The 27,527-nt window shown below is 54.9% G+C and overlaps 2 protein-coding genes across 2 annotated transcripts; both read left to right on the top strand.

The window, feature by feature from the left end:
- Window positions 1–3,493: 3,493 nt before the first annotated feature.
- Window positions 3,494–14,300, top strand: ATP1B2 (ATPase Na+/K+ transporting subunit beta 2; the record flags this gene model as incomplete). Its single annotated transcript, XM_058828560.1, is given in 8 exon segments — window positions 3,494–3,622; window positions 4,432–4,504; window positions 4,930–5,033; window positions 6,253–6,458; window positions 8,008–8,020; window positions 8,023–8,063; window positions 12,144–12,242; window positions 14,115–14,300. Coding segments are annotated over 8 exon segments (830 nt in total), but the record flags the coding sequence as incomplete, so codon positions are not given.
- Window positions 14,301–26,174: 11,874 nt separating this feature from the next.
- LOC131574158 (basic proline-rich protein-like) lies at window positions 26,175–27,512 on the top strand (the record flags this gene model as incomplete). The annotated part of the gene is given in 6 exon segments (XM_058828559.1): window positions 26,175–26,540; window positions 26,543–26,631; window positions 26,712–26,859; window positions 26,957–27,017; window positions 27,020–27,217; window positions 27,355–27,512. Coding segments are annotated over 6 exon segments (1,020 nt in total), but the record flags the coding sequence as incomplete, so codon positions are not given.
- Window positions 27,513–27,527: the final 15 nt, after the last annotated feature.

The raw sequence follows: 27,527 nt of genomic DNA, 5'->3' as shown, positions 1-27,527 counted from the left end.
GGGGCGATTTTTGGGGCGATTTTGGGGGGATTTTGGGGGGAATTTGGGGGCAAATTTGGGGGGGTTCCGGCGAGGTTTTTTTTTTGGGGAGGGGGATTTTGGATGAAATTGGGGAAGATTCGGGGGGGATTTGGGGGGTTCGGGGCAATTTCGGGGGGTGTTTGACGTTTCTGGGTAAATTAATGAGGATTTGGGGTTTGGGGGCAATTTTGGGGGTATTGGGGCAATTTCGGGGTTTTGGGGCGGTTTTGGGGGGATTTTTGGGGCAATTTTGGGGGATTTGGGGCAGTTTTGAGGGGTTCAGGGCAATTTCGGGGGGTATTTGATGTTTCTGGGGTAAATTAATGAGTATTTGTGATTTTGGGCAGTTTTGGGGCTTTTGGGCCAATTTCGGGGGCTATTTGATATTCTGGGATAAATTAATGAGTATTTGGGATTTTGGGCAGTTTTGGGGGGCTTTTGGGCCAATTTTGGGGGGTTTTGGGGCAGTTTTGGGGGGTTCAGGGCAATTTCGGGGGTGTTTGACGTTTCTGGGGTAAATTAATGAGGATTTGGGGTTTGGGGCAATTTTGGGGGGATTTTGGGGCGATTTTGGGGGTTTTGGGGCAGTTTTGGGGGGTTTGTGGCTATTTTAGGGATTTGGGGCAGTTTTGAGGGGTTCAGGGCAATTTCGGGGGCTATTTGATAGTTCTGGGGTAAATTAATGAGGATTTGGGGGTTTGGGGGCAATTTTGGGGGTTTTGGGCAGTTTGGGGGGATTTTGGGGCAATTTTGGGGGTTTGGGGCAATTTGAGGGGATTTTGGGGCAATTTTGGGGGGGTTTGGGGCAGTTTTGGGGGGTTCAGGGCAATTTCGGGGGTTTTGGGGCAGTTTTGGGGGTTCAGGGCAATTTCGGGGGGTATTTGACATTCTGGGGTAAATTAATGAGGATTTGGGGGGTTGGGGCAATTTTCGGGGGTTTTGGGGCAATTTTGGGGTTTGGGGCAATTTTGGGGGGTTTGGGGCAGTTTTGGGGGGTGTGGGGCAGTTTTTGGGGGGTATTCGATATCAGCGAGGTAAATCCAAGAGAATTTGGGGAGCTTTGAGCACTTTTGGGGGGTTTCGATGGGATTGGGGCAATTTTCGGGTGTTTTGGGGCAATTTTCGGGGATTTTGGGGCAATTTTCGGGGTTTTGGGGGCAGCTTTGGGGGGTTTTGGGGCAATTTTGGGGGGATTTTGGGCTGTTCGGGGCAATTTTCGGGTGAATTTTCGGGGTGTTCGAAGGATTTGGGGAAGTTTGGGCAAATTTTGAAAGGTGAAGGGAAATTTTGGGATCCTTCGCTGCCATCGGGGCAATTTTGGGGGCAGATTTGGGGGTTCCGGGGCGGTTTTGGGGGGATTTTGCTGTTTTGGGGTGATTTTTGGGATTTTTGGGGCACTTTGGAGGGTTTTTGATGGGATCTGAGCGATTTTGGGGGCGTTTTTAGGGCTCGGGGACATTTTAGGGGCGAATTTGAGGTGCCCGGGGAAGATTTTTTAGGGGTATTTGAGGGATTTTGGGGCGATTTTGGGGTGTTCGGGGCGATTTTGGGGGATTTTTGTTGTATTTTGGGTGTTTTGGGCAGTTTTAGGGGTATTTTATAAATCTGGGACAATTTTAGGAGAATTTTAAGAGCCCTGAGCACTTTTGGGGGTATTTGGTGTATTCGGGGCAGTTTTTTGGGGCATTTTTGGGGGATTTGATGCCATTGGGGCATTTTTGGGGGTATTTAGGGGATTTTGGGGGTTTTTTTTGGGTTATTTGGTGTCATTGGGGAAATTTTGGAGGGGTCTGGGGGATTTTTTTGGGGTCCCGACCCCCAAATTTGGCCCCTCAGAGCTGATCCTGCTCTTCCAAACTGATTTTTTTGGGGATTTATCCCAGATTTAAGGGATTTTTCACCATATTAAGGTGGGGATTTGGGGATTTTGGGGGTCACTGATCCCTCGGGGATTCATTTTTGGGGGTCCTGACCCCAATTTCACCCCCTAGAGCTGATCCCGCTGCTCCAACCTGATTTATTTCCTGATTTTCCCCCAATTTTGTGTCTCTTTCACCGCTTTATTTAAATTTAAATTTTATTTAAATTTAAATTTATTTAAATTTAAATATCATTTAAATTTTGGGGCTGTTTCACCCATTTTGGGTTTGTGACCCCAAATTTTTCATTTTTGGGGGTCCTGACCCCAATTTCACCCCCCAGGGCTGATCCCGCTCTTCCAAAGCGACTTTTTTCGTGGATTTATTCCCAATTTTGTGTCTTTTTCCACCCATTTTGGGTGAGATTTGGGGGATTTTCACCCATTTTGGGATCTGTGACCCCTGGGGGGTTTTTCCCCATGGGGGGTTCATTTTTGGGGGTCCTGACCCCCGATTTCCGCCCCCAGGGCTGATCCCGCTGCTCCAAAGTGACTTTTTTTTGCGGATTTATTCCCAATTTTGTGTGTTTTTCACCATTTTGGGTGGGATTTTGGGGTTTGTGACCCTGGGGGGTTTTGGGGGTTCTGATCCCCAAATTTTCCCCCCCCAGGGCTGATCCTGCTCTTCCAAAGCGACTTTTTTCGTGGATTTATTCCCAATTTTGTGTCTTTTTCACCCATTTTGGGTGGGATTTGGGGGATTTTCACCCATTTTGGGTGGGATTTTGGGGTCTCTGACCCCTGGGGGGTTTTTCCTCTCGGGGGGTTCATTTTTGGGGTCCTGACCCCCAAATTTGGCCCCCTCAGAGCTGATCCCGCTGCTCCAACCTGATTATTTCCTGATTTTCCCCCAATTTCGGGTCTCTTTCACCGCTTTATTAAATTTAAATTTTATTTAAATTTAAATTTTATTTAAATTTAAATATCATTTAAATTTTGGGGCTGTTTCACCCATTTTGGGTTTGTGACCCCAAATTTTTCATTTTTGGGGGTCCTGACCCCAATTTCACCCCCCAGGGCTGATCCTGCTGCTCCAAAGCGACTTTTTTCGTGGATTTATTCCCAATTTTGTGTCTTTTTCACCCATTTTGGGTGGGATTTGGGGGTTTGTGACCCCTGGGGGGTTTTGGGGGTCCTGATCCCAAATTTCCCCCTCCCAGAGCTGATCCTGCTCTTCCAAAGTGACTTTTTTTGGGATTTGTTCCCAATTTTGTGTCTTTTTCACCCATTTTGGGTGGGATTTTGGGTCTTTTTCACCCATTTTGGGTGGGATTTTGGGGTCTCTGACCCCCGGGGGTTTTTCCTCGCGGGGGGTTCATTTCTGGGGGTCCTGACCCTCAATTTCACCCCCCCAGGGCTGATCCTGCTCTTCCAAAGCGACTTTATATTTATTTATTCCCAATTTTGTGTCTTTTTCACCCATTTTGGGTGGGGATTTGGGGGATTTTTCACCCATTTTGGGTGGGATTTTGGGGTCTGTGGCCCCTGGGGGTTTTTTCCTCGCGGGGGGTTCATTTCTGGGGGTCCTGACCCCCCAAATTTGGCCCCCCCCAGGGCTGATCCTGCTGTTCTACCTGGTGTTTTACGGGTTCCTGGCCGGGCTCTTCGCCCTCACCATGTGGGTGATGCTGCAGAGCGTCGACCCCACGTGCCCAAAGTACCAGGACCGGCTGCTGACCCCCGGTGAGACCCCCGGGGGGGCTGGGGGGGTCCTGGGGGGGTCCAGAGGGGTCTGGGGGGGTCTAGAGGGGTCTGGGGGGTCCTGGGGGATCTGGGGTGGGGGTCTGGGTGGTTCTTGGGGGGGTCTGGGGGGGTCCCTGGGGAGGTCTGGGGGATCCTGGGGGGGTCTGGGGGGTTTGAGGGGGTCCTGGGGGGTCTGGGGGGTTTTTGGGGGGTCTAGAAGGGTCTTGGGGGGGGTTTGAGGGGGTCCTGGGGGGGTCTGGGGGGGTTCTGGGGGGGTCTGGGGGGGTTTGAGGGGGTTCTGGGGGGTCCTTGGGGGGGTCCTGGGGGGTCTGGGGGGTCTAGAGGGTCTTGGAGAGGTCTGGGGGGGTTTGAGGGGGTCTGGGGGGTTCTGGGGGGTCTAGAGGGGGTCTTGGGGAGGTCTGGGGGGGTCCTGTGGGGGTCTTGGGGGATCCTGGGGGGGGTCCAGAGGGGTCTGGGGGAGTCCTGGGGGGTCTGGGGGGTCTGGGGGGTCCGAGGGGTCTGGGGGGGTCTGGGGGGGTCCTGGGGGATCTGGGGTGGGGGTCTGGGCGGGTTCTTGGGGGGTCCTGGGGGGGTCCTGGGGGGTCTTGGGGAGGTCTGGGGGGTCTGGGGGGGTCCTGGGCAGTCCGGGGGGGTCCGGAGGGGTCCTGGGGGGGTCTGGGGAGGGTCCGAGGGGTCTGGAGGGGATTCTGGGGGGGGTCTGGGGGGTCCGGTCTGGGGTGGGGGTCTGGGTTTGGGTCACTGGGACCCCCCCGTGTGTGTCCCCCACCCCCCCCTCGTGTGACCCCCAGGTGACCTTTGTGTCACCCCCCCCGTGCCCCCTCCCGCTGTCCCATCCCCCCCCGGGACCACCCTGACCCCGATGTGACCCCAATGTCCCCAATGTCCCCAATGTCCCAAATGTCCCCAAATGTCCCCAAATGTCCCCAAACCCCCAACACCCCCAATGTCCCAATGTCCCCAATGTCCCCAATGTCCCCAATGTCCCCAATGTCCCCCAATGTCCCAATGTCCCCAATGTCCCCAATGTCCCCCCAATGTCCCCAATGTCCCCCAATGTCCCCAATGTCCCCAATGTCCCCAATGTCCCCAATGTCCCCAATGTCCCCCCCCCCCCCCCCCTTCCCCAATGTCCCCAATGTCCCCAATGTCCCCCCAATGTCCCCAATGTCCCCAATGTCCTCAATGTCCCCAATGTCCCCCAATGTCCCCAATGTCCCCCCAATGTCCCCAATGTCCCCAATGTCCCCCAATGTCCCCAATGTCCCCGCTGTCCCCAATGTCCCCAGGGCTGTGATCCGTCCCTGTGCCGAGGGTCTCGATGTCACCTTCAACGTGAGCCAGAGCCAGACCTGGCACCAGTACGTGAGAGCCCTGCACCAGTTCCTGGAGCGTGAGTGAACTGGGAGGGACTGGGAGGGACTGGGAGGGACTGGGAGGGACTGGGAGGGAACTGGGAGGGACTGGGAGGACTGGGGGGGACTGGGAGGGACTGGAGGGACTGGGAGGGACTGGGGGGGACTGGGAGGGACTGGGGGGACTGGGGGGGACTGGGAGGGACTGGGGGGACTGGGAGGGACTGGGAGGAACTGGAGGGACTGGGAGGGACTGGGAGGGACTGGGAGGGAACTGGGAGGGAACTGGGAGGGGACTGGGATGGCCCAAACCCAAACTGGGATGACCCAACCCAAATTGGGATGGAACAAACCCAAACTGGGATGGAACAAACCCAAACTGGGATGGAACAAACCCAAACTGGGAGCAACCGAGCCATTACCACGGGCCAGGTTTGGGGCTTGGGCTGCTCCCAGTCCGTTACTGGTCAGAACTGGTCAGAACCGGTCTGAATTGGTCAGAACTGATCAGAACTGGTCAGAAATGGTTAGAACTGGTCAGAACCGGTTAGGACTGGTCAGAACTGGTCAGAACCAGTTAGAACCGGTCAGAACTGGTCAGCACCGGTCAGCACCGGTCAGAACTGGTCAGAACCAGTTAGAACCAGTCAGAACTGGTCAGCACCAGTCAGCACCGGTCAGCACCAGTCAGAGCTGGTCAGTACCGGTCAGCACCAGTTAGAACCAGTTAGAACTGGTCAGCACCGGTCAGCACCGGTCAGCACTGGTCAGCACGGTTAGAACCAGTTAGAACCAGTTAGAACCAGTTAGAACTGGTCAGCACCGGTCAGCACCGGTCAGCACCAGTTAGAACCAGTTAGAACCGGTCAGCACCGGTCAGCACCAGTCAGAACCAGTTAGAACCAGTTAGAACCGGTCAGCACCGGTCAGCACCGGTCAGCACCAGTTAGAACCAGTTAGAACCAGTTAGAACCGGTCAGTACCAGTCAGAACTGGTCAGCACCGGTCAGAACCGGTCAGAAGTGGTCAGCACCGGTTAGAACCAGTTAGAACCGGTCAGCACCGGTCAGCACCGGTCAGCACCAGTTAGAACCAGTCAGTACCGGTCAGCACCAGTCAGCACCGGTCAGCACCAGTTAGAACTGGTCAGCACCGGTCAGCACCGGTCAGCACCGGTCAGCACCAGTTAGAACCAGTCAGAACCAGTCAGCACCGGTCAGTACCGGTCAGCCCCTGAGCGCGTTGCCGTGGCCGCAGCGTACAACGACAGCGTCCAGGCCGCCCGTAACGCCGCCTGTCCGGCCGGGCGCTACAACGAACAGCCGGACGACAGCGTCCCCAACTACCCCAAACGCGCCTGTCGCTTCAACCGCTCCCTGCTCGGACCCTGCGCCGGCCTCGGCCCCCACGGCGACTACGGCTACGGCTCCGGCCAGCCCTGCGTGCTCGTCAAGGTCAACCGGGTGAGCACTGGGGGCACTGGGATGGACTGGGAGGGACTGGAATGGATTGGGACACACTGGGAGGGACTGGGATGGACTGGGATGGACTGGGATGGACTGGGAGGGACTGGGATGGGATTGGGACACACTGGGATGGACTGGGATGGACTGGGAGCACTGGGCTCGGTCCCCATGGTCACTACGGCCTACGGCTCCGGCCAGCCCTGCGTGCTCGTCAAGGTCAACCGGGTCAGTACTGGGAGGGACTGGGAGCACTGGGAGGGACTGGGATGGGATTGGGACACACTGGGATGGGCTGGGATGGACTGGGATGGACTGGGAGCACTGGGCTCGGCCCCCACGGCGACTACGGCTACGGCTCCGGCCAGCCCTGCGTGCTCGTCAAGGTCAACCGGGTCAGTACTGGGGGGACTGGGAGGGACTGGATGGACTGGGAGGGACTGGGATGGACTGGGATGGACTGGGAGCACTGGGCTCGGTCCCCATGGTCACTACGGCTACGGCTCCGGCCAGCCCTGCGTGCTCGTCAAGGTCAACCGGGTCAGTACTGGGGAGACTGGGGGGACTGGGAGGGACTGGGAGGGACTGGGAGGGGATTGGGGCACACTGGGATGGACTGGGATGGGACTGGGATGGGACTGGGATGGACTGGAGGGACTGGGAGCACTGGGAGAGCAGCTGGGGATGGATACTGGGGTGTGTCATTGGGTTCAATGGGACTGGGATGGGACTGGGATGGACTGGGATGGGATTGGGACACACTGGGATGGACTGGGATGGACTGGGATGGACTGGGATGGGAGTGGGACACACTGGGATGGACTGGGATGGACTGGGAGCACTGGGCTCGGCCCCATGGTCACTACGGCTACGGCTCCGGCCAGCCCTGCGTGCTCGTCAAGGTCAACCGGGTCAGTACTGGGGGGACTGGGAGGGACTGGGATGGACTGGGATGGACTGGGAGGGACTGGGAGGGGATTGGGACACACTGGGATGGACTGGGAGGGACTGGGAGCACTGGGAGAGCAGCTGGGACGGATACTGGGGTGTGTCATTGGGTTCAATGGGACTGGGATGGACTGGGATGGACTGGATGGACTGGGATGGGATTGGGACACACTGGGATGGACTGGGATGGACTGGGAGGGACTGGGATGGACTGGGATGGACTGGGGGGGGGCTGTTCAGTGCAGTGCCCTGCTCTGCACTGGTCCATACTGGTTTATACTGGTCCACACTGGTCCATACTGGTTCATACTGGTTCATACTGGTCCATGCTGGTCCATACTGATCTATACTGGTCCATACTGGTCCATACTGGTTTATACTGGTTTATACTGGTCTGTACTGGTCCACACTGGTCCATACTGGTCCATACTGGTTTATACTGGTTTATACTGGTCTGTACTGGTCCACACTGGTCCATACTGGTCCATACTGGTTTATACTGGTTTATACTGGTCTGTACTGGTCCACACTGGTCCATACTGGTCCGTACTGGTCCACACTGGTTCATACTGGTTCATACTGGTCTGTACTGGTCCCGCAGGTCATCAACTTCTTCCCGGGAAGAACAAGAGCATCAACATCGTCTGCGCCGCCAAGGTGACGTCACCGTCCCCTCCCGGTGTCCCCAACCCCCCCCGTGTCACCCCCCCAGTGTCCCCAGTGTCCCCCCCAGTGTCCCCCCAGTGTCCCCCCAGTGTCCCCAGTGTCCCCCCAGTGTCCCCCCAGTGTCACCTCCAGTGTCTCCAGGTGTCCCCAGTGTCCCCAGGTGTCCATGTGTCACCTCCAGTGTCCCCCCCAGGTGTCCCCTCTCGTGTCACCTCAGGTGTCCCCAAATGTCCCCCCTGGGTCACTTCTGGGTGTCCCCCCATGGCCACTCCAGTGTCCCCTCAGTGTCCCCTCAGTGTCCCCTTGGTGTCTCCCCAAAAATGTCCCCAAAAATGTCCCCAATGTCCCCCCCAATGTCCTCAGTGTCCCCAAATGTCCCCAATGTCCCCAAATCTCCCCAAATGTTCCCAATGTCCCCAATGTCCCCAAATGTCCCCAATGTCCCCAATGTCCCCAATGTCCCCAAATGTCCCCAGTGTCCCCTCAATGTCCCCCAATGTCCCCAATGTCCCCAATCCCCCCAATGTCCCCAATGTCCCCAAATGTCCCCAATCCCCTCAATGTCCCCAACGCCCCCAATGTCCCCAATGTCCCCAATGTCCCCCTGATGTCCCCAATGTCCCCAATGTCCCCAATGTCCCCAATGTCCCCAATGTCCCCCAATGTCCCCAATGTCCCCAATGTCCCCCCAATGTCCCCAATGTCCCCAATGTCCCCAATGTCCCCTCACTGTCTCTTGTCTCTGCCCAGCGGCCCCGGACCAAGGGTGACCTGGTAAGGGCGGGGTCCCTCCGGAACATCCCAAAAACCCCCAAAATCCGCTCGTTCCACCCCAAAATCCCTTTGGAATTCCCAGAACTGGGGTGGATTCGCCCCAAAATCCCTCCAGGAATCCCAAAATTCGCTTCTTTGATCCCAAAAGTCCTCTAGGAATCCCCAAATCCGCTCGTTTCACCCCAAAATCCATCTAGGATTCCAGAAATTGGGGAGGTTCATCCCCAAAATCCCTCTAGGAATCCCGAAATCCACTTATTTCCCCCCAAAATCCTTGTGAGAATCCCTAAATCTGCTTTTTTCACCCCAAAATCCTTGTGAGAATCCCTAAATCTGCTTTTTTCACCCCAAAATCTCTCTGGGAGTCCCAAAATCTGCTTTTTTCACCCCAAAATCCCTTCAGAAATCCCAAAATTGGGTAGATCCCCCAAAAATCCTTGTAAGGTGTCCCAAAACCCCAGAGTTTCACCCCAAAATCCTTGTGAGAACCACTAAATCTGCTTTTTTCACCCCCAAAATCCCTCTGGGAGTCCCAAAATCTGCTTTTTTCACCCCAAAATCCCTCTGGGTGTCCCAAAATCTGCTTTTTTCACCCCAAAATCCCTCTGGGAGTCCCAAAATCCCCAAATCCCATTGGCTGTGCCCAAATTCGCTTTTTTGGCGGCCCAAAATTGGCCGATTTCACCCCAAATTCCATCCGGGGGTCCCCAGACAGAGCTTTTGGGTCCGTGGTGTCCCCCAGTGTCCCTGTGCGGTGTCCTGGATGTCCCCCAATGTCCCCAAATGTCTCCAAATGTCCCCAAATGTCCCCAAGTGTCCCCAAGTGTCCCCAAATATCCCCCAGTGTCCCTGTGCGGTGTCCTGGATGTCCCCAGGTGTCCCCAATGTCCCCCAATGATGTCCCCAATGTCCCCAATGTCCCCCAATGTCCCCAATGTCCCCAATGTCCCCAATGTCCCCAATGTCCCCAGTGTCCCCAGATGTCCCCCCAATGTCCCCAATGTCCCCAATGATGTCCCCAATGTCCCCAATGATGTCCCCACTGTCCCCACAATGTCCCCAATGTCCCCAGTCCCCCCAATCCCCCCCAATGTCCCCCTGATGTCCCAAATGTCCCTGTCCAACATCTCCAATGTCCCCCCGATGTCCCCAAATGTCCCCAAATGTCCCTGTGCAGTGTCCTTGATGTCACCAAATGTCCCCCCAATGTCCCCCAATGATGTTCCCAATGTCCCCAATGTCCCCCCAATGTCCCCAATGTCCCCAATGTCCCCAATGTCCCCAATGTCCCCCCAATGTCCCCAATGTCCCCAATGTCCCCCCAATGTCCCCAATGTCCCCAATGTCCCCAATGTCCCCAATGTCCCCAATGTCCCCAATGTCCCCAATGTCCCCAATGTCCCCCCAATGTCCCCAATGTCCCCAATGTCCCCCCAATGTCCCCAATGTCCCCCCAATGTCCCCAATGTCCCCGATGTCCCCCCAATGTCCCCCCAATGTCCCCCAATGTCCCCAATGTCCCCAATGCCCCCAATGTCCCCGATGTCCCCGATGTCCCCGATGTCCCCAATGTCCCCAATGTCCCCAATGTCCCCAATGTCCCCAACGTCCCCAATGTCCCCAATCCCCCCAATGTCCCCAATGTCCCCAATGTCCCCATTGTCCCCCAATGCCCCCAATGTCCCCCAATGTCCCCAGTGTCCCCAATGTCCCCAGTGTCCCCAATGTCCCCAATGTCCCCCAATGTCCCCAGTGTCCCCAATGTCCCCAATGTCCCCCCAATGTCCCCAGTGTCCCCAATGTCCCCAATCCCCCCAATGTCCCCAATCCCCCCAATGTCCCCAATGTCCCCATTGTCCCCCAATGTCCCCAATGTCCCCCCAATGTCCCCAATGTCCCCAATCCCCCCAATGTCCCCGATGTCCCCCGATGTCCCCATGTCCCTCTGTCTGTCTCTCTCTCGCTGCCCGCGGGGCCCAGGGACACTCGGCCACCACCGTAAGGGCACTGGGAGGGCACTGGGACAAACTGGGACATACTGGGGGGGCACTGGGATGAACTGGGGGGCACTGGGAGGGCACTGGGACAAACTGGGACATACTGGGGGGGCACTGGGATGAACTGGGGGGCACTGGGAGGGCACTGGGAAAGCACTGGGATGAACTGGGGCAAACTGGGGGGGCACTGGGATGAACTGGGGGGCACTGGGAGGGCACTGGGAAAGCACTGGGATGAACTGGGGCAAACTGGGGGGGCACTGGGATGAACTGGGGGGCGTTGGAAGGGCACTGGGAGGGCACTGGGATGAACTGGGACAAACTGGGGGGGCACTGGGATGAACTGGGGGGCACTGGGAGTGCACTGGGATGAACTGGGGGGCACTGGGAGGGCACTGGGATGAACTGGGGGGCACTGGGATGAACTGGGACAAACTGGGGGGGCACTGGGATGAACTGGGAGGGCACTGGGATGAACTGGGGGGCACTGGGAGGGCACTGGGATGAACTGGGGGCACTGGGATGAACTGGGGGACACTGGAGGGCACTGGGATGAACTGGGGGGTGTCAGGGGGGCACTGGGAGACACTGGAACAAACTGGGGGACACTGGGAGAGCACTGGGATGAACTGGGGGGTGTCAGGGGGGCACTGAGACAAACTGGGACAAACTGGGGGGGTCCCTGGGGGGGTCTGGGAGATTTTGGGGGGGAATTTAAATGGGATGGGGGAGGGGGTCCCTGGAGGGTATTTAGGGGGGGTCCCGGGTTTATTTGGGGGGGTCTCGAATTTATTTGGGGGTCCTGGATTTATTTTGGGGGGGGATTTATTTAGTGGGGGGGTCTCAGATTTATTTGGGGGGGTCCTGAGAATATTTGGGGGGGTCCCAGATTTATTTGGGGGGGTCCCGGATTTATTTGGGGAGGGATTTATTTGGGGAGGGATTTATTTGGGGGGGGTCCTGAGAATATTTGGGGGGGGTCCTGGGTTTATTTGGGGGGTCCCGGCTTTATTTGGGGGGGTCATGGGAATATTTGGGGGGTCCTGGGTTTATTTGGGGGGGTCATGGGAATATTGGGGGGGGTCCCAGATTTATTTGGGGGGGGGTCAGGGAGGCTTTTCAGGATCATTTTTTTGTGGGGGGGGGTCCTGATGGGTCTTTCAGGACGCATTTAATGGGGTCTGGGGGGGGTTTTGGGGGGTCTGGGGGGGGTTTGGGGAGGGGGGAGTTTTTTGGGGGTGTCCCCGCCCCACCCCCACCCAGGGGACATTTGGGGACACCCCCCGTGTCCCCCCCCCAGCGTGAGGAGGACGCGGCTCTGCTGGGCCCAATGCAGCTCTTCCCCCCCAACGGCTCCATCGACCTCATGTACTTCCCCTACTACGGGAAACGAGTCCACGTGAGCCTCGCACCCCAAAAAAACCCCGGGGACCCCAAAACCGGGACCCTAAAACCCCAAATCCGGGACCCCAAAAACCCCAAATCCGGGACCCCAAAAACCCCGAGGACCTCAAAAACCCCCGGGGACCCCAAAACCGGGACCCCAAAAACCCCGAGGACCCCAAAAACCCCCGGGGACCCCAAAACCGGGACCCTAAAACCAGGACCCAAAAACCCCCGGGACCCTAAAAACCCTCAGGGACCCCAAATCCGGGACCCCAAAAACCCAGCACCCTAAAAACCCCCAGGACCCTAAAAACTGGGACCCCAAAAACCCCCGGGGACCCCAAAACCGGGACTCTAAAAACCCCCAGGACCCCAAAATCTGGCACCCCAAAAACACCCGGGACCCCAAAACTGGGACCCTAAAAACCCCCGGGGACCCCAAATCCGGGACCCTAAAAACCCCCAGGACCCCAAAATCTGGCACCCCAAAAACCCCTGGGACCCCAAATCCGGGACCCTAAAAACCCCCGGGGACCCCAAAAAACCCCCGGGATCCCAAAACCAGGACCCTAAAAATCCCTGGGACTCCAAAAACCCCCGGGATCCCAAAACCCGGGACCCCAAAACCCTCGGGATCCCAAAACCCGGGACCCCAAAAAACCCCCGGGATCCCAAAAACCCCCGAGGATCCCAAAAAACCCCCGGGACCCAAAACCCAGCACCCCAAAAACCCTGAGATCCCAAAAACTGGGACCCCAAAAATCCCCGGGACCCCAAAAACCCCCGGGATCCCAAAACCCTCGGGATCCCAAAAACCCCCGGGATCCCAAAACCCTCGGGATCCCAAAAACCCCCGGGGATCCCAAAAAACCCCTGGGACCCCAAAAACGAGGGCCCCAAAAACCCCCAGGATCTCAAAAACCCAGCACCCCAAAAACCCCCGGGGACCCCAAAACCCGGGACCTTGCTGGGAGGGTTGGGAGAGATCCCAAAATCCCGGTGGGAGGGGGGTCAGGGACCCTTGGGGTCATCCCAAGGGGTTTTGTGGAAGTTTCTGGAAGTTTGGGATCCCTTGAAGGGGTTTTTGGGGGGATTTCCTGAAGGTTTGGGATCCTTTCAAGGGGTTTTAGGGGACCCCAAAAGTTTGTCCCACTGGACACCTGGATTCCTTTTGGGGGAGGGATTTGGGGGTTCCCAGATTCCCGAATCCCTGGAAACAGAGATTTTTGGGATTTCTTGGACACCTGGGAATGGGGATTTTCCAAAAAAATTTCACCTGGAAACCCGAATTCCTGGAAATGGGGATTTTGGGGATCACCTGGAACCCCAAATCCCTGGGAATGGGGATTTTGGGGATCACCTGGAAACCTGAATCCCTGGGAATGGGGATTTTGGGGATCACCTGGAAAATTCAGGAAATCCGAATCCCTGGGATCAGCGTTTTGGGGGTCACCTGGAAATCCAAATCCCTGGAAATGGGGATTTTGGGGATCACCTGGAACCCCAAATTCCTGGGAATGGGGATTTTGGGGATCACCTGGAAACCCAAATCTTTGGGATCGGTGTTTTGGGGATCACCTGGAAACCCAAATCCCTGGAAATGGGGATTTTGGGGATCACCTGGAAGCCCAAATCTCTGGGAATGGGGATTTTGGGGATCACCTGGAAACCCAAATTCTTTGAGATCAGCATTTTGGGGATCACCTGGAAACCCGAATCCCTGGGAATGGGGATTTTGGGGATCACCTGGAAACCTGAATCCATGGAAATGAGGATTTTGGGGATCACCAGCTCCTGAAAACAGGAATATTTCACCCACCCCAACCCCAGAATTCCCAGAAAATTGTGATTTTTTCCCGATCCGTCCCTTTTTTCCCCCCCGCAGGTGAATTACACCCAGCCCGTGGTGGCCGTGCAGTTTTCCAACGCCACGGCCAACGTGGATCACCACGTGGAATGTCGGCTCAACGCCGCCGGGCTCCGCACCGACGACGAGCGCGACAAATTCGCCGGGCGCGTCGCCTTCCGCCTCCGGATCAACCGCGACTGACCCCGCCCGGACCCCCCCGTAGCCCCCCGGTTCCTCCCCCGCCGCCGCCGCCGCCGCCGCCGCCGCCGCTCCCCGCTCGGCTCTAATTCCCTGCCCCGCCCCCACCCGGAAGCTCCTAATCTAAGAATAATAAATGTACATAGATATTTTTTATATGATAAATCTATTAAACGGTGCAGTAGGGCCCTGGCTCGTCCCCTCCCTCCTCCCTCGTGTCCCAAATGTCGGCGTTTTGTCCTCAAAATTTGTCTCCTGGGTGCGGTTGAGGGGGTTCGGGGCCGGTTTTGGGGAGTTTGGGGGAAATTTGGGGGGTTTAAGGGGTTTTTTGGGGGGTTTGGTATTGGGGGAGGTCAAGATGGCCGCCGGGCCAAGATGGCCGCCGGGACAAGATGGCTGCCGGGCCAAGATGGCTGCCAGGCCAAGATGGCCACCGGGCCAAGATGGCCGCCAGGCCAAGATGGCCACTGGGCCAAGATGGCCACTGGGCCAAGATGGCTGCTGTGGGTGTGGGGAGAAGGAACAAGATGGCTGCCGCAGCGGGGACAGTGCCGAGCGGCCTTCAGGATCAAGATGGCCGACCCCGGATGTAGGGATGGCAAACAAGATGGCCGCCGCGCCACACGGCAGGGTGGCTGCGGTTTGATTGGGATCAAGATGGCCGCCAGCTCACCAAGATGGCTGACATTGGATAGGTGGGATCAAGATGGCTGCCGGCACACCAAGATGGCCGACATTGCGTAGGTAGGATCAAGATGGCCGCCAGCTCACCAAGATGGCCGACATTGTGTAGGTGGGATCAAGATGGCCCCCAGCACACCAAGATGGCCGACATCGTGTAGGCGGGATCAAGATGGCCACCGGCACACCAAGATGGCTGACATTGGATAGGCGGGATCAAGATGGCCGCCAGCACACCAAGATGGCTGACATTGGGTAGGCGGGATCAAGATGGCCGCCAGCACACCAAGATGGCCGACATTGGATAGGCGGGATCAAGATGGCCGCCGGCACACCAAGATGGCCGACGTTGGGTAGGCAGGATCAAGATGGCCGCCGGCACACCAAGATGGCCGACGTTGCGTAGGTGGGATCAAGATGGCTGCCGGCACACCAAGATGGCCGACATTGGATAGGCGGGATCAAGATGGCCGCCGGCACACCAAGATGGCTGACATTGCGTAGGCAGGATCAAGATGGCCGCCTGCACACCAAGATGGCCGACATTGGATAGGTGGGATCAAGATGGCCACCGGCACACCAAGATGGCCGACGTTGGGTAGGCGGGATCAAGATGGCCGACATTGGATAGGTGGGATCAAGATGGCCGCCAGCTCACCAAGATGGCCGACGTTGGTTGGGTAAGTCAGGAGCAAGATGGCAGCGGCAGATGGGGGTTGGTGGAGGCCAAGATGGCCGCCGGTGGCTGTGGTGATGAAGGCAAAGATGGCCGCCAACATAGCGGAAATGGGAGGCTGCCATTGGCTGAGCTGACCAAGATGGCTGCCATTATGCAAATGAGGTTCAAGATGGCCGCCAACATGGCGGAAAGAGGAGGCTGCCATTGGCTGAGCTGACCAAGATGGCTGCCATTATGCAAATGAGATCCAAGATGGCCGCCAACATAGCGGAAAGGGGAGGCTGCCATTGGCTGAGCTGACCAAGATGGCTGCTATTATGCAAATGAGGTTCAAGATGGCCGCCAACATAGCGGAAAGGGGAGGCTGCCATTGGTTGAGCTGGCTAAGATGGCTGCCATTATGCAAATGAGATCCAAGATGGCCGACAAAGTAATGGCAGCACAAGGCTGTCATTGGCTGGGCTGGCCAAGATGGCTGCTATTATGCAAATGAGGTTCAAGATGGCCGCCGACATAGCGGAAAAGGAAGGCTTTCATTGGCTGAGCTGGCCAAGATGGCTGCCACTATGCAAATGAGATCCAAGATGGCCGACAAAATGACGGCAAAGCAAGGCCGCCATTGGCTGAGCCAGAGAAGGCGACCGCTGTTATGCAAATGAGAGCCAAGATGGCCGCCAAGATTCCGGCATTGCCATTGGCTGAGCAGAGCAAGATGGCGGCTGCTGGCGGCCATCTTGGCTCCCTATCGCAAGCGGTGATTGCGGCTGGTGGCCATCTTGGATTGTGTTGTTGCCATGGCAACTGGGCGGCCATCTTGGATCCTCAGTGGCCATCTTGGATCCCTGGTGGCCATCTTGGATCCTCGGTGGCCATCTTGGATCTTTGGTGGCCATCTTGGAACCTTGGTGGCCATCTTGGATCCTTGGTGGCCATCTTGAACCGTCCGCCTCTCCAAGGTCCTCGGTGGCCATCTTGGATCCCTAGCGGCCATCTTGGATCCCTGGTGGCCATCTTGGAATCCTGGTGGCCATCTTGGATCCTCGGTGGCCATCTTGGAATCCTGGTGGCCATCTTGGAATCCTGGTGGCCATCTTGGATTCCTGGCGGCCATCTTGGAATCCTGGTGGCCATCTTGGATTCCTGGCGGCCATCTTGGATCCTTGGTGGCCATCTTGGATTCCTGGTGGCCATCTTGGATCCTTGGTGGCCATCTTGGAATCCTGGTGGCCATCTTGGATCCCTGGTGGCCATCTTGGATCCTCGGTGGCCATCTTGGATTCTCGGTGGCCATCTTGGATTCCTGGTGGCCATCTTGGATTCCTGGTGGCCATCTTGGATCCTTGGTGGCCATCTTGGAATCCTGGTGGCCATCTTGGATCCTCAGTGGCCATCTTGGAATCCTGGTGGCCATCTTGGATTCCTGGTGGCCATTTTGGATCCTTGGTGGCCATCTTGGATCCTCAGTGGCCATCTTGGATCCTCGGTGGCCATTATGGATTCCTGGCGGCCATCTTGGATGAGAACAACCCAGGGCCACCTTGGCGGCCATCTTGGCCCTTCCTCACCCCATCTTCCCTCCTCCTCCTCCTCCTCCTGCGGCGGCCATCTTGTCCCTCCGCCATCTTGAATCCTCCTTCTCCCTTCCAGAACATTCCCCCGGAACAATTTTGGGGTGATTTTGGTGCTTTTAGGGAAAATCAGGGCAGGGAGAGGGGGATCCTTCGCTATCAAACCTCTGGATTTTGGGGAAAATCCCCGATTTTGGTGGATTTTGGTGAAAATCCCTGATTTTGGTGGATTTTGGGGAAAATCCCCGATTTTGGTGGATTTTGGGGAAAATCCCCGATTTTGTTGGATTTTGGTGAAAATCCCTGATTTTGGTGGATTTTGGTGAAAATCCCCGATTTTGGTGGATTTTGGGGAAAATCCCTGATTTTGGTGGATTTGGGGGAAAATCCCCGATTTTGGTGGATTTTGGGGAAAATCCCCGATTTTGGTGGATTTTGGGGAAAATCCCTGATTTTGGAGGATTTTGGTGATTATTGGGGATTTTTTGGGTGTTTTCGTCTCTTTTTCAATGTTTTTTGGAGTTTTTTTTAATTTTTTTGTGGATTTTGGTGGTTAATGGGGAATTTTTGGGGTGGTTTTTGTGATTTTTGGGTTTTTCAAGGGGTTCTTGGTGACACTTTTGGTGTTTTTGGGGTTTCTTGGGGATTATTTTTGGGTCTTGGTGATTTTTGGGTGGTTTTTTTGTGGGTTTTGATGATTTTTGGGGGTCTCGGTGATTTTTGTTGTTTTTTGGGTGATTTTTGGTGGGTTTTGGTGATTTCTGGGTGTGATTTGATGATTTTTTTGGGTGATTTTGGGTGTGTTTTGGTGATTTTTGGGTGATTTTTTGTGTGTTTTGATGATTTTGGGGTGACTTTTGGGGGTCTTGGTGATTTTTGGTGGGTTTTGATGATTTTTGGGTGGTTTTTGTTAATTTTTGGTGATTTTTGGGTGGGATTTGGTGATTTTGTGGAGATTTTGGTGATTTTTGTTGATTTTTCTGTGCTTTTGGGTGATTTTTGGGTGGTTTTTGGGTGTGTTTTGGTGATTTTGGTGATTTTTGGTAGATTTTTTGGGTGTGTTGTGTTGATTTTTGGTTGATTTTGGGTGATTTTTGGGTGTGTTTTGGTGATTTTTGGGTGTTCTGGGGTGATTTTGGGTGGTTTTGGGTGGGTTTTGTTGATTTTTGGGTGGTTTGGGTGATTTTGGGTGGTTTTGGGTGATTTTTAGTCGGTTTTGTTGATTTTTGGGTGATTTTGGGTGGGTTTTGGTGATTTTTGTGTGGTTTTGGGTGATTTTTAGTGGGTTTTGGTGATTTTTGGGTGATTTTTGGGTGGGTTTTGGGTGATTTTTGGCGTTTTTGTTGATTTTAGGTGATTTTTGGGTGTGCTCTGGAAATTTTTGGGTGGTTTGGGGTGATTTTGGGTGATCTTGGGTGAATTTTGTTGACTTTTGGGTGGTTTTGGGTGATTTTTGGGTGATTTTGGGTGCGTTTTGGTGATTTTTGGGTGGTTTTGGGTGATTTTGGGTGGGTTTTGGGTGATTTTTTTATTATATTTGGGTAATTTTGTGTGGTTTTTATTGATTTTTTTGTGCGATTTTGGGTGAGTTTTGTTGATTTTGGGGTAATTTAGGGTGATTTTTGTTGATTTTTGGGTGATTTTGGGTGGTTTTTTTTGATTTTGGGGTAATTTTGGTTGATTTTGGGTGAGTTTTGATTTTTGGGTGGTTTTGGGTGATTTTGGGTGGGTTTTGGGTGATTTTTGTTGATTTTTGGGTAATTTTGGGTGTTTTTTGTTGATTTTGGGGTAATTTTGGTTGATTTTGAGGTGATTTTGGGTGGGTTTTGGGTGATTTTTGATTATTTTTGGGTAATTTTGGGTGGTTTTTGATTTTTTGGGTGATTTTGGGTGAGTTCTGTAGATTTTTGGGTAATTTTGGGTGTTTTTTGTTGATTTTGGGGTAATTTTGGTTGATTTTGGGTGATTTTGGGTGTTTTTTGTTGATTTTGGGGTAGTTTTGGTTGATTTTGGGTGATTTTGGGTGGGTTTTGGGTGTTTTTTGGGTAATTTTGGTTGATTTTGGTTGATTTTGGGTGATTTTGGGTGGGTTTTGGGTGATTTTGGGTAATTTTGGGTAATTTTGGTTGATTTTGGGGTGATTTTGGGTGATTTTTGGGGTGATTTTGGGTGATTTTTTGTCTCCCAGGCCGCGGCTCCTCCCGGGGGTGTTAATTAGGCCACGGGGGGGGTTGGGGCTCTTAATGAGCCTGACGAGCTCGTTAGGGCAGCGCTGCCAGGGCCCCGTGCCCGGACACGGGGTCCCCTCCCCCCCTTGGCAGGGGAGCCCCCATTCAGCAAAGGGGGCGTGGCCTCGGCGATGACGTCATCAGGGGGAGGAGCCACCAAAATCGCCCCAATTTGCCCCAAATTTCCCCGCCCCTCCCCCAACGGACTAATTAACCCCTCCCCCAATTAACCCCTCAAATTAACACCCCCGCAATTAACACCCCAAATCCCCTTCCCTAATGAACCCCCTAATTGAGACGCCCCCCAATTAACAGCTCCTAATTAACATCCCCCATTAATATTCCTATTAAGATTCTCCAATAGATCCCCCCAATTAATAACCCCAAAGACACCCCACAATTAACAACACCCCTAATTAAGTCCTTAATAAACGTTTCACTTTTTACCAGCCCCTAATTAATAGCTGCTAATAGAGATCTAATTAATAGTCCCCTAATTAATAATCCCCATAGCAACCCTCAATTAGCACAAATAGCCCCAAGAGACTTCTCAATTAACAACACGCCTAATTAATAATCCCTAATAGAGACCTATCTAATTACCTGACTATAATTAATAGCTTGTAATTAGCTCCTTAATTAAGCCCCCAATTAAAAGCCCTTAATGGAGACCCTGAATCGCCCCCCATTTATTAATCCTCAATAAAAATCCTTCTAATTAACAGCCTCTAATTAATGACTAATGACAACCCCTAATTACGACAACCCCAATTAATAACTAATATTGACCTCTCTAATCACTAATTAATGATCACTGAGACCCCAATTAACTCTCCATTAATATCCCCTAAGAGAAACTCATCTAATTAAAAGAGAAATCACGATTTTTTAATTAATAATCCCTAATAGCACGCCCCAATTAACCCCCACACTTAACAACTCTCAATTAATTCCTCCAATTAACACCTCTTTAATTAACGTCCCCCGGGACACCCCGATCTGCTCCTCCGGAATTACCCCAGACACCCCAAATTAACGCTTCATCTTAATTAATGCCTAAAATTAATACCTCGCCATTAATTAATTAATCAATCCCGATTAATTAATAACTCCTGATTAATTAACTTTTAATTACGCTCTCTCGACATTCCAAGTTTTTCCTCTGGAATTTTCCCCCCCCCCCCCCGAAATTCCCTTATTTGGAACAACCCCCACCCAAATTACCCCTCCCCTCATTAATTACCCCGTTAATTAAGGTTAATTAACCCCCTCAGCCAGCCCCTCCCCTCCCCCTCCTGACCCACATCCCCCGGGGGGGGGGAGGGGAGGGGGGGGAGGGGCAAATCCCGCCTGATCCCCGCCCCTCCCCCCCCCCCTAATCCCGGCCAGATGGTGCCCCCCCCCCCTCCCCTCCCCTCCCCCACCCCAATCCCGGTTTTTTTTTGGGAATTCCGGGCGGTTTTTGGGGATCCCCGGAATTCCCGGAGCCCCCCCCGGGTACCCCAGACCCCCCCCCCGAATTCCAGCCCCCCCCGGGGCCCCCCCCGGGGCTCCAAGGGCGGGTGAAGGGGACGGAGGAATTTTCCAGAAGGAGCCTCGGCAGGGGCTGGGGATGGGGGGGGAGGGGCGGCCTGGGAGGCTCCGCCCCCTCCTTAACCCCTCCCCCCCCGGGGGGACCCAAACTGGGACCAGTTAGAGCCAAACTGGGACCAGTTACAGCCAAAATGGGACCAGTTAGAGCCAAACTGGGCTCCCAGTAACCCCAAACTGGGACCAGTTAGAGCCAAACTGGGACCAGTTACCCCAAACTGGGACCAGTTACAGCCAAACTGGGACCAGTTAGAGCCAAACTGGGACCAGTTACAGCCAAACTGGGACCAGTTACAGCCAAACTGGGACCAGTTACCCCAAACTGGGACCAGTTAGAGCCAAACCGGGACCAGTTAGAACCAAACTGGGACCAGTAACCCCGAACTGGGACCAGTTAGAGCCAAACTGGGACCAGTTAGAGCCAAACTGGGACCAGTTACCCCAAACTGGGACCAGTTACAGCCAAACTGGGACCAGTTAGAGCCAAACTGGGACCAGTTAGAGCCAAACTGGGACCAGTAACCCCAAACTGGGACCAGTTACAGCCAAACTGGGACCAGTTAGAGCCAAACTGGGACCAGTTAGAGCCGAACTGGGACCAGTTACCCCAAACTGGGACCAGTTACAGCCAAACTGGGACCAGTTAGAGCCAAACTGGGACCAGTTAGAGCCAAACTGGACCAGTTAGAGCCAAACTGGGATCTCAGTAACCCCGAACTGGGACCAGTTAGAGCCGAACTGGGACCAGTTACCCCAACCTGGGACCAGTTAGAGCCAAACTGGGACCAGTTACAGCCAAACTGGGACCAGTTAGAGCCAAACTGGGACCAGTTAGAACCAAACTGGGACCAGTTAGAACCAACCTGGGACCAGTTAGAGCCAAACTGGGACCAGTTAGAGCCAAACTGGGACCAGTTAGAGCCAAACTGGGACCAGTAACCCCAAACTGGGACCAGTTAGAGCCAAACTGGGACCAGTAACCCCAAACTGGGACCAGTTAGAGCCAAACTGGGACCAGTTAGAGCCAAACTGGACTCCCAGTAACCCCAAACTGGGACCAGTTACCCCAACCTGGGCTCCCAGTAACCCCAAACTGGGACCAGTTACCCCAAACTGGCACCAGTTACCCCAAACTGGGACCAGTTAGAGCCAAACTGGGACCAGTTACCCCAAACTGGGACCAGTTAGAGCCGAACTGGGACCAGTTACCCCAAACTGGGACCAGTTACAGCCGAACTGGGACCAGTTACAGCCAAACTGGGACCAGTAACCCCAAACTGGGACCAGTTAGAGCCAAACTGGGACCAGTTAGAGCCAAACTGGGACCAGTTACAGCCAAACTGGGACAAGTTACCCCAAACTGGGACCAGTTAGAGCCGAACTGGGACCAGTTACCCCAAACTGGGACCAGTAACCCTGAACTGGGACCAGTTAGAGCCAAACTGGGACCAGTTACAGCCGAACTGGGACCAGTTAGAGCCGAACTGGGACCAGTTACAGCCAAACTGGGACCAGTTACAGCCAAACTGGGACCAGTTAGAGCCAAACTGGGACCAGTTACAGCCAAACTGGGACCAGTTAGAGCCGAACTGGGACCAGTTACAGCCAAACTGGGACCAGTTACCCCAAACTGGGACCAGTTACAGCCAAACTGGGACCACTTAGAGCCAAACTGGGACCAGTTAGAGCCGAACTGGGACCAGTTAGAGCCAAACTGGGACCAGTTACAGCCAAACTGGGACCAGTAACCCCGAACTGGGACCAGTTAGAGCCAAACTGGGACCAGTTAGAGCCGAACTGGGACCAGTTAGAGCCGAACTGGGACCAGTTACAGCCAAACTGGGACCAGTTACCCCAAACTGGGACCAGTTAGAGCCAAACTGGGACCAGTTACCCCGAACTGGGATCTCAGTAACCCCAAACTGGGACCAGTTAGAGCCAAACTGGGACCAGTTAGAGCCAAACTGGGACCAGTTACCCCAAACTGGGACCAGTTACAGCCAAACTGGGCTCCCAGTAACCCCAAACTGGGACCAGTAACCCCAAACTGGGACCAGTTAGAGCCAAACTGGGACCAGTTAGAGCCAAACTGGGACCAGTTACAGCCAAACTGGGACCAGTAACCCCAAACTGGGACCAGTTACAGCCAAACTGGGACCAGTTAGAGCCGAACTGGGCTCCCAGTAACCCCAAACTGGGACCAGTTACCCCAAACTGGGACCAGTTACAGCCAAACTGGGACCAGTTACAGCCAAACTGGGACCAGTAACCCCTAACTGGGACCAGTTAGAGCCGAACTGGGACCAGTTAGAGCCAAACTGGGACCAGTTAGAGCCAAACTGGGACCAGTTAGAGCCAAACTGGGACCAGTTACAGCCGAACTGGGACCAGTTAGAGCCAAACTGGGACCAGTTACAGCCAAACTGGGACCAGTTAGAGCCAAACTGGGACCAGTAACCCTGAACTGGGACCAGTTACAGCCGAACTGGGACCAGTTACAGCCAAACTGGGACCAGTTAGAGCCAAACTGGGACCAGTTAGAGCCAAACTGGGCTCCCAGTAACCCCAAACTGGGACCAGTTAGAGCCAAACTGGGACCAGTAACCCCAAACTGGGACCAGTTAGAGCCAAACTGGGACCAGTTACAGCCAAACTGGGACCAGTTACCCCAAACTGGGACCAGTTAGAGCCAAACTGGGACCAGTTAGAGCCGAACTGGGACCAGTTACCCCAAACTGGGACCAGTTAGAGCCGAACTGGGACCAGTTAGAGCCAAACTGGGACCAGTTAGAACCAAACTGGGACCAGTTACAGCCAAACTGGGACCAGTTAGAGCCAAACTGGGACCAGTAACCCCAAACTGGGACCAGTTACAGCCAAACTGGGACCAGTTAGAGCCAAACTGGGACCAGTAACCCCAAACTGGGACCAGTTACCCCAAACTGGGACCAGTTACAGCCAAACTGGGACCAGTTAGAGCCAAACTGGGACCAGTAACCCCAAACTAGGACCAGTTAGAGCCAAACTGGGACCAGTTAGAGCCAAACTGGGACCAGTAACCCCTAACTGGGACCAGTTAGAGCCGAACTGGGACCAGTTAGAGCCGAACTGGGACCAGTTAGAACCAAACTGGGACCAGTTACAGCCAAACTGGGACCAGTTAGAACCAAACTGGGACCAGTTACCCCAAACTGGGACCAGTTACAGCCAAACTGGGACCACTTACCCCAAACTGGGACCAGTTAGAGCCAAACTGGGACCAGTTAGAGCCAAACTGGGACCAGTTAGAGCCAAACTGGGACCAGTTAGAGCCAAATTGGGACCAGTTAGAGCCGAACTGGGACCAGTTACACCAAACTGGGACCAGTTAGAGCCAAACTGGGACCAGTTACCCCAAACTGGGACCAGTTAGAGCCAAACTGGGACCAGTTAGAGCCGAACTGGGACCAGTTAGAGCCAAACTGGGACCAGTTACAGCCGAACTGGGACCAGTTAGAGCCAAACTGGGACCAGTTACCCCAAACTGGGATCTCAGTAACCCCTAACTGGGACCAGTTAGAGCCAAACTGGGACCAGTTACCCCAAACTGGGACCAGTTACCCCAAACTGGGACCAGTTACAGCCGAACTGGGACCAGTTACAGCCGAACTGGGACCAGTTACCCCAAACTGGGACCAGTTACAGCCAAACTGGGACCAGTTAGAGCCAAACTGGGACCAGTTACAGCCAAACTGGGACCCGTTACAGCTGAACTGGGACCAGTTACCCCAAACTGGGACCAGTTAGAGCCAAACTGGGACCAGTTACAGCCAAACTGGGACCAGTTAGAGCCGAACTGGGCTCCCAGTAACCCCAAACTGGGACCAGTTACAGCCAAACTGGGCTCCCAGTAACCCCAAACTGGGACCAGTTAGAGCCAAACTGGGACCAGTAACCCCAAACTGGGACCAGTTACAGCCAAACTGGGACCAGTTAGAGCCAAACTGGGACCAGTTACAGCCAAACTGGGACCAGTTAGAGCCAATCTGGGACCAGTTACCCCAAACTGGGCTCCCAGTTACCCCAAACTGGGACCAGTTACCCCAAACTGGGACCAGTTAGAGCCAAACTGGGACCAGTTACCCCAAACTGGGACCAGTTAGAGCCGAACTGGGACCAGTTAGAGCCAAACTGGGACCAGTTACAGCCAAACTGGGACCAGTTAGAGCCAAACTGGGACCAGTTACCCCAAACTGGGACCAGTTAGAGCCAAACTGGGACCAGTTACTCCGAACTGGGACCAGTTAGAGCCGAACTGGGACCAGTTAGAGCCAAACTGGGACCAGTTACAGCCAAACTGGGACCAGTTAGAGCCAAACTGGGCTCCCAGTAACCCCAAACTGGGACCAGTTAGAGCCAAACTGGGACCAGTAACCCCGAACTGGGATCAGTAACCCCAAACTGGGACCAGTTAGAGCCGAACTGGGACCAGTTACCCCAAACTGGGACCAGTTACCCCGAACTGGGACCAGTTAGAGCCGAACTGGGACCAGTTACAGCTGAACTGGGACCAGTTAGAGCCAAACTGGGACCAGTTACAGCCAAAGTGGGACCAGTTAGAGCCAAACTGGGACCAGTTAGAGCCGAACTGGGACCAGTTACAGCTGAACTGGGACCAGTTAGAGCCAAACTGGGACCAGTTAGAGCCAAACTGGGACCAGTTAGAGCCGAACTGGGACCAGTTACCCCAAACTGGGACCAGTTAGAGCCAAACTGGGACCAGTTAGAGCCGAACTGGGACCAGTTACCCCAAACTGGGACCAGTTAGAGCCAAACTGGGACCCTCCTCCCCTCCCAGTTACCCCAAACTGGGACCCCACCATTTTCCCAGTTCCCAAACTGGGAATTCCCCAAACTGGGACCCCCCCAAACTGGGAACTCCCCCAAACTGGGACCCCCCAAACTGGGAACTCCCCAAACTGGGAACTCCCCAAACTGGGACCCCCCAAACTGGGACCCCCCAAACTGGGAACTCCCCAAACTGGGAACTCCCCCAAACTGGGAACTCCCCAAACTGGGAACTCCCCCAAACTGGGAACTCCCCCAAACTGGGACTCCCCCAAACTGGGAACTCCCCCAAACTGGGAACTCCCCCAAACTGGGAATTCCCAAACTGGGACCCCCCAAACTGGGAACTCCCCAAACTGGGAACTCCCCCAAACTGGGAACTCCCCCAAACTGGGACCCCCCAAACTGGGAACTCCCCCAAACTGGGAACTCCCCCGAACTGGGACCCCCCAAACTGGGAACTCCCCCAAACTGGGACCCCCCAAACTGGGAACTCCCCCAAACTGGGAACTCCCCAAACTGGGAACTCCCCCAAACTGGGAACTCCCCCAAACTGGGACTCCCCCAAACTGGGAACTCCCCCAAACTGGGAACTCCCCCAAACTGGGAACTCCCCCAAACTGGGAATTCCCAAACTGGGACCCCCCAAACTGGGACTCCCCCAAACTGGGAACTCCCCCAAACTGGGAACTCCCCCAAACTGGGACTCCCCCAAACTGGGAACTCCCCCAAACTGGGACCCCCCAAACTGGGACCCCCCAAACTGGGAACTCCCCAAACTGGGAACTCCCCCAAACTGGGACCCCCCAAACTGGGAACTCCCCCAAACTGGGACCCCCCAAACTGGGAACTCCCCCAAACTGGGACCCCCCAAACTGGGACCCCCCAAACTGGGAATTCCCCCAAACTGGGAACTCCCCAAACTGGGAATTCCCCCAAACTGGGAACTCCTCAAACTGGGACCCCCCAAACTGGGAATTCCCAAACTGGGAACTCCCCCAAACTGGGACCCCCCAAACTGGGAATTCCCCAAACTGGGAACTCCCCCAAACTGGGAACTTCCCAAACTGGGACCCCTCCCCAAACTGGGAACTCCCCCAAACTGGGACTCCCCAAACTGGGACCCCCCAAACTGGGACCCCCCAAACTGGGAACTCCCCCAAACTGGGACCCCCCAAACTGGGACCCCCCCCCAAACTGGGAACTCCCCCAAAGTGGGAACTCCCCCAAACTGGGACCCCCCAAACTGGGAACTCCCCAAACTGGGACCCCCCAAACTGGGAACTCCCCCAAACTGGGAACTCCCCCAAACTGGGACCCCCCAAACTGGGAACTCCCCCAAACTGGGAACTCCCCCAAACTGGGACCCCCCAAACTGGGAACTCCCCCAAACCGGGACCCCCCAAACTGGGAATTCCCAAACTGGGAACTCCCCCAAACTGGGACCCCCCAAACTGGGACCCCCCAAACTGGGAACTCCCCCAAACCGGGACCCTCCAAACTGGGAACTGCCCCAAACTGGGATCATCCCAAACTGGGAACTCCCCCAAACTGGGACCCCCCCAAACTGGGACCCCCCAAACTGGGAACTCCCCCAAACTGGGAACTCCCCAAACTGGGAACTCCCCCAAACCGGGACCCCCCAAACTGGGAACTCCCCAAACTGGGAACTCCCCCA

The sequence above is a fragment of the Poecile atricapillus genome (genome assembly GCF_030490865.1).
Source record: "Poecile atricapillus isolate bPoeAtr1 chromosome 36 unlocalized genomic scaffold, bPoeAtr1.hap1 SUPER_36_unloc_9, whole genome shotgun sequence".
Lineage (NCBI taxonomy): Eukaryota > Metazoa > Chordata > Aves > Passeriformes > Paridae > Poecile > Poecile atricapillus.
The sequence above is the reverse complement of the archived record's forward strand: the minus strand, read 5'-3'. Positions and strand labels throughout refer to the sequence as shown.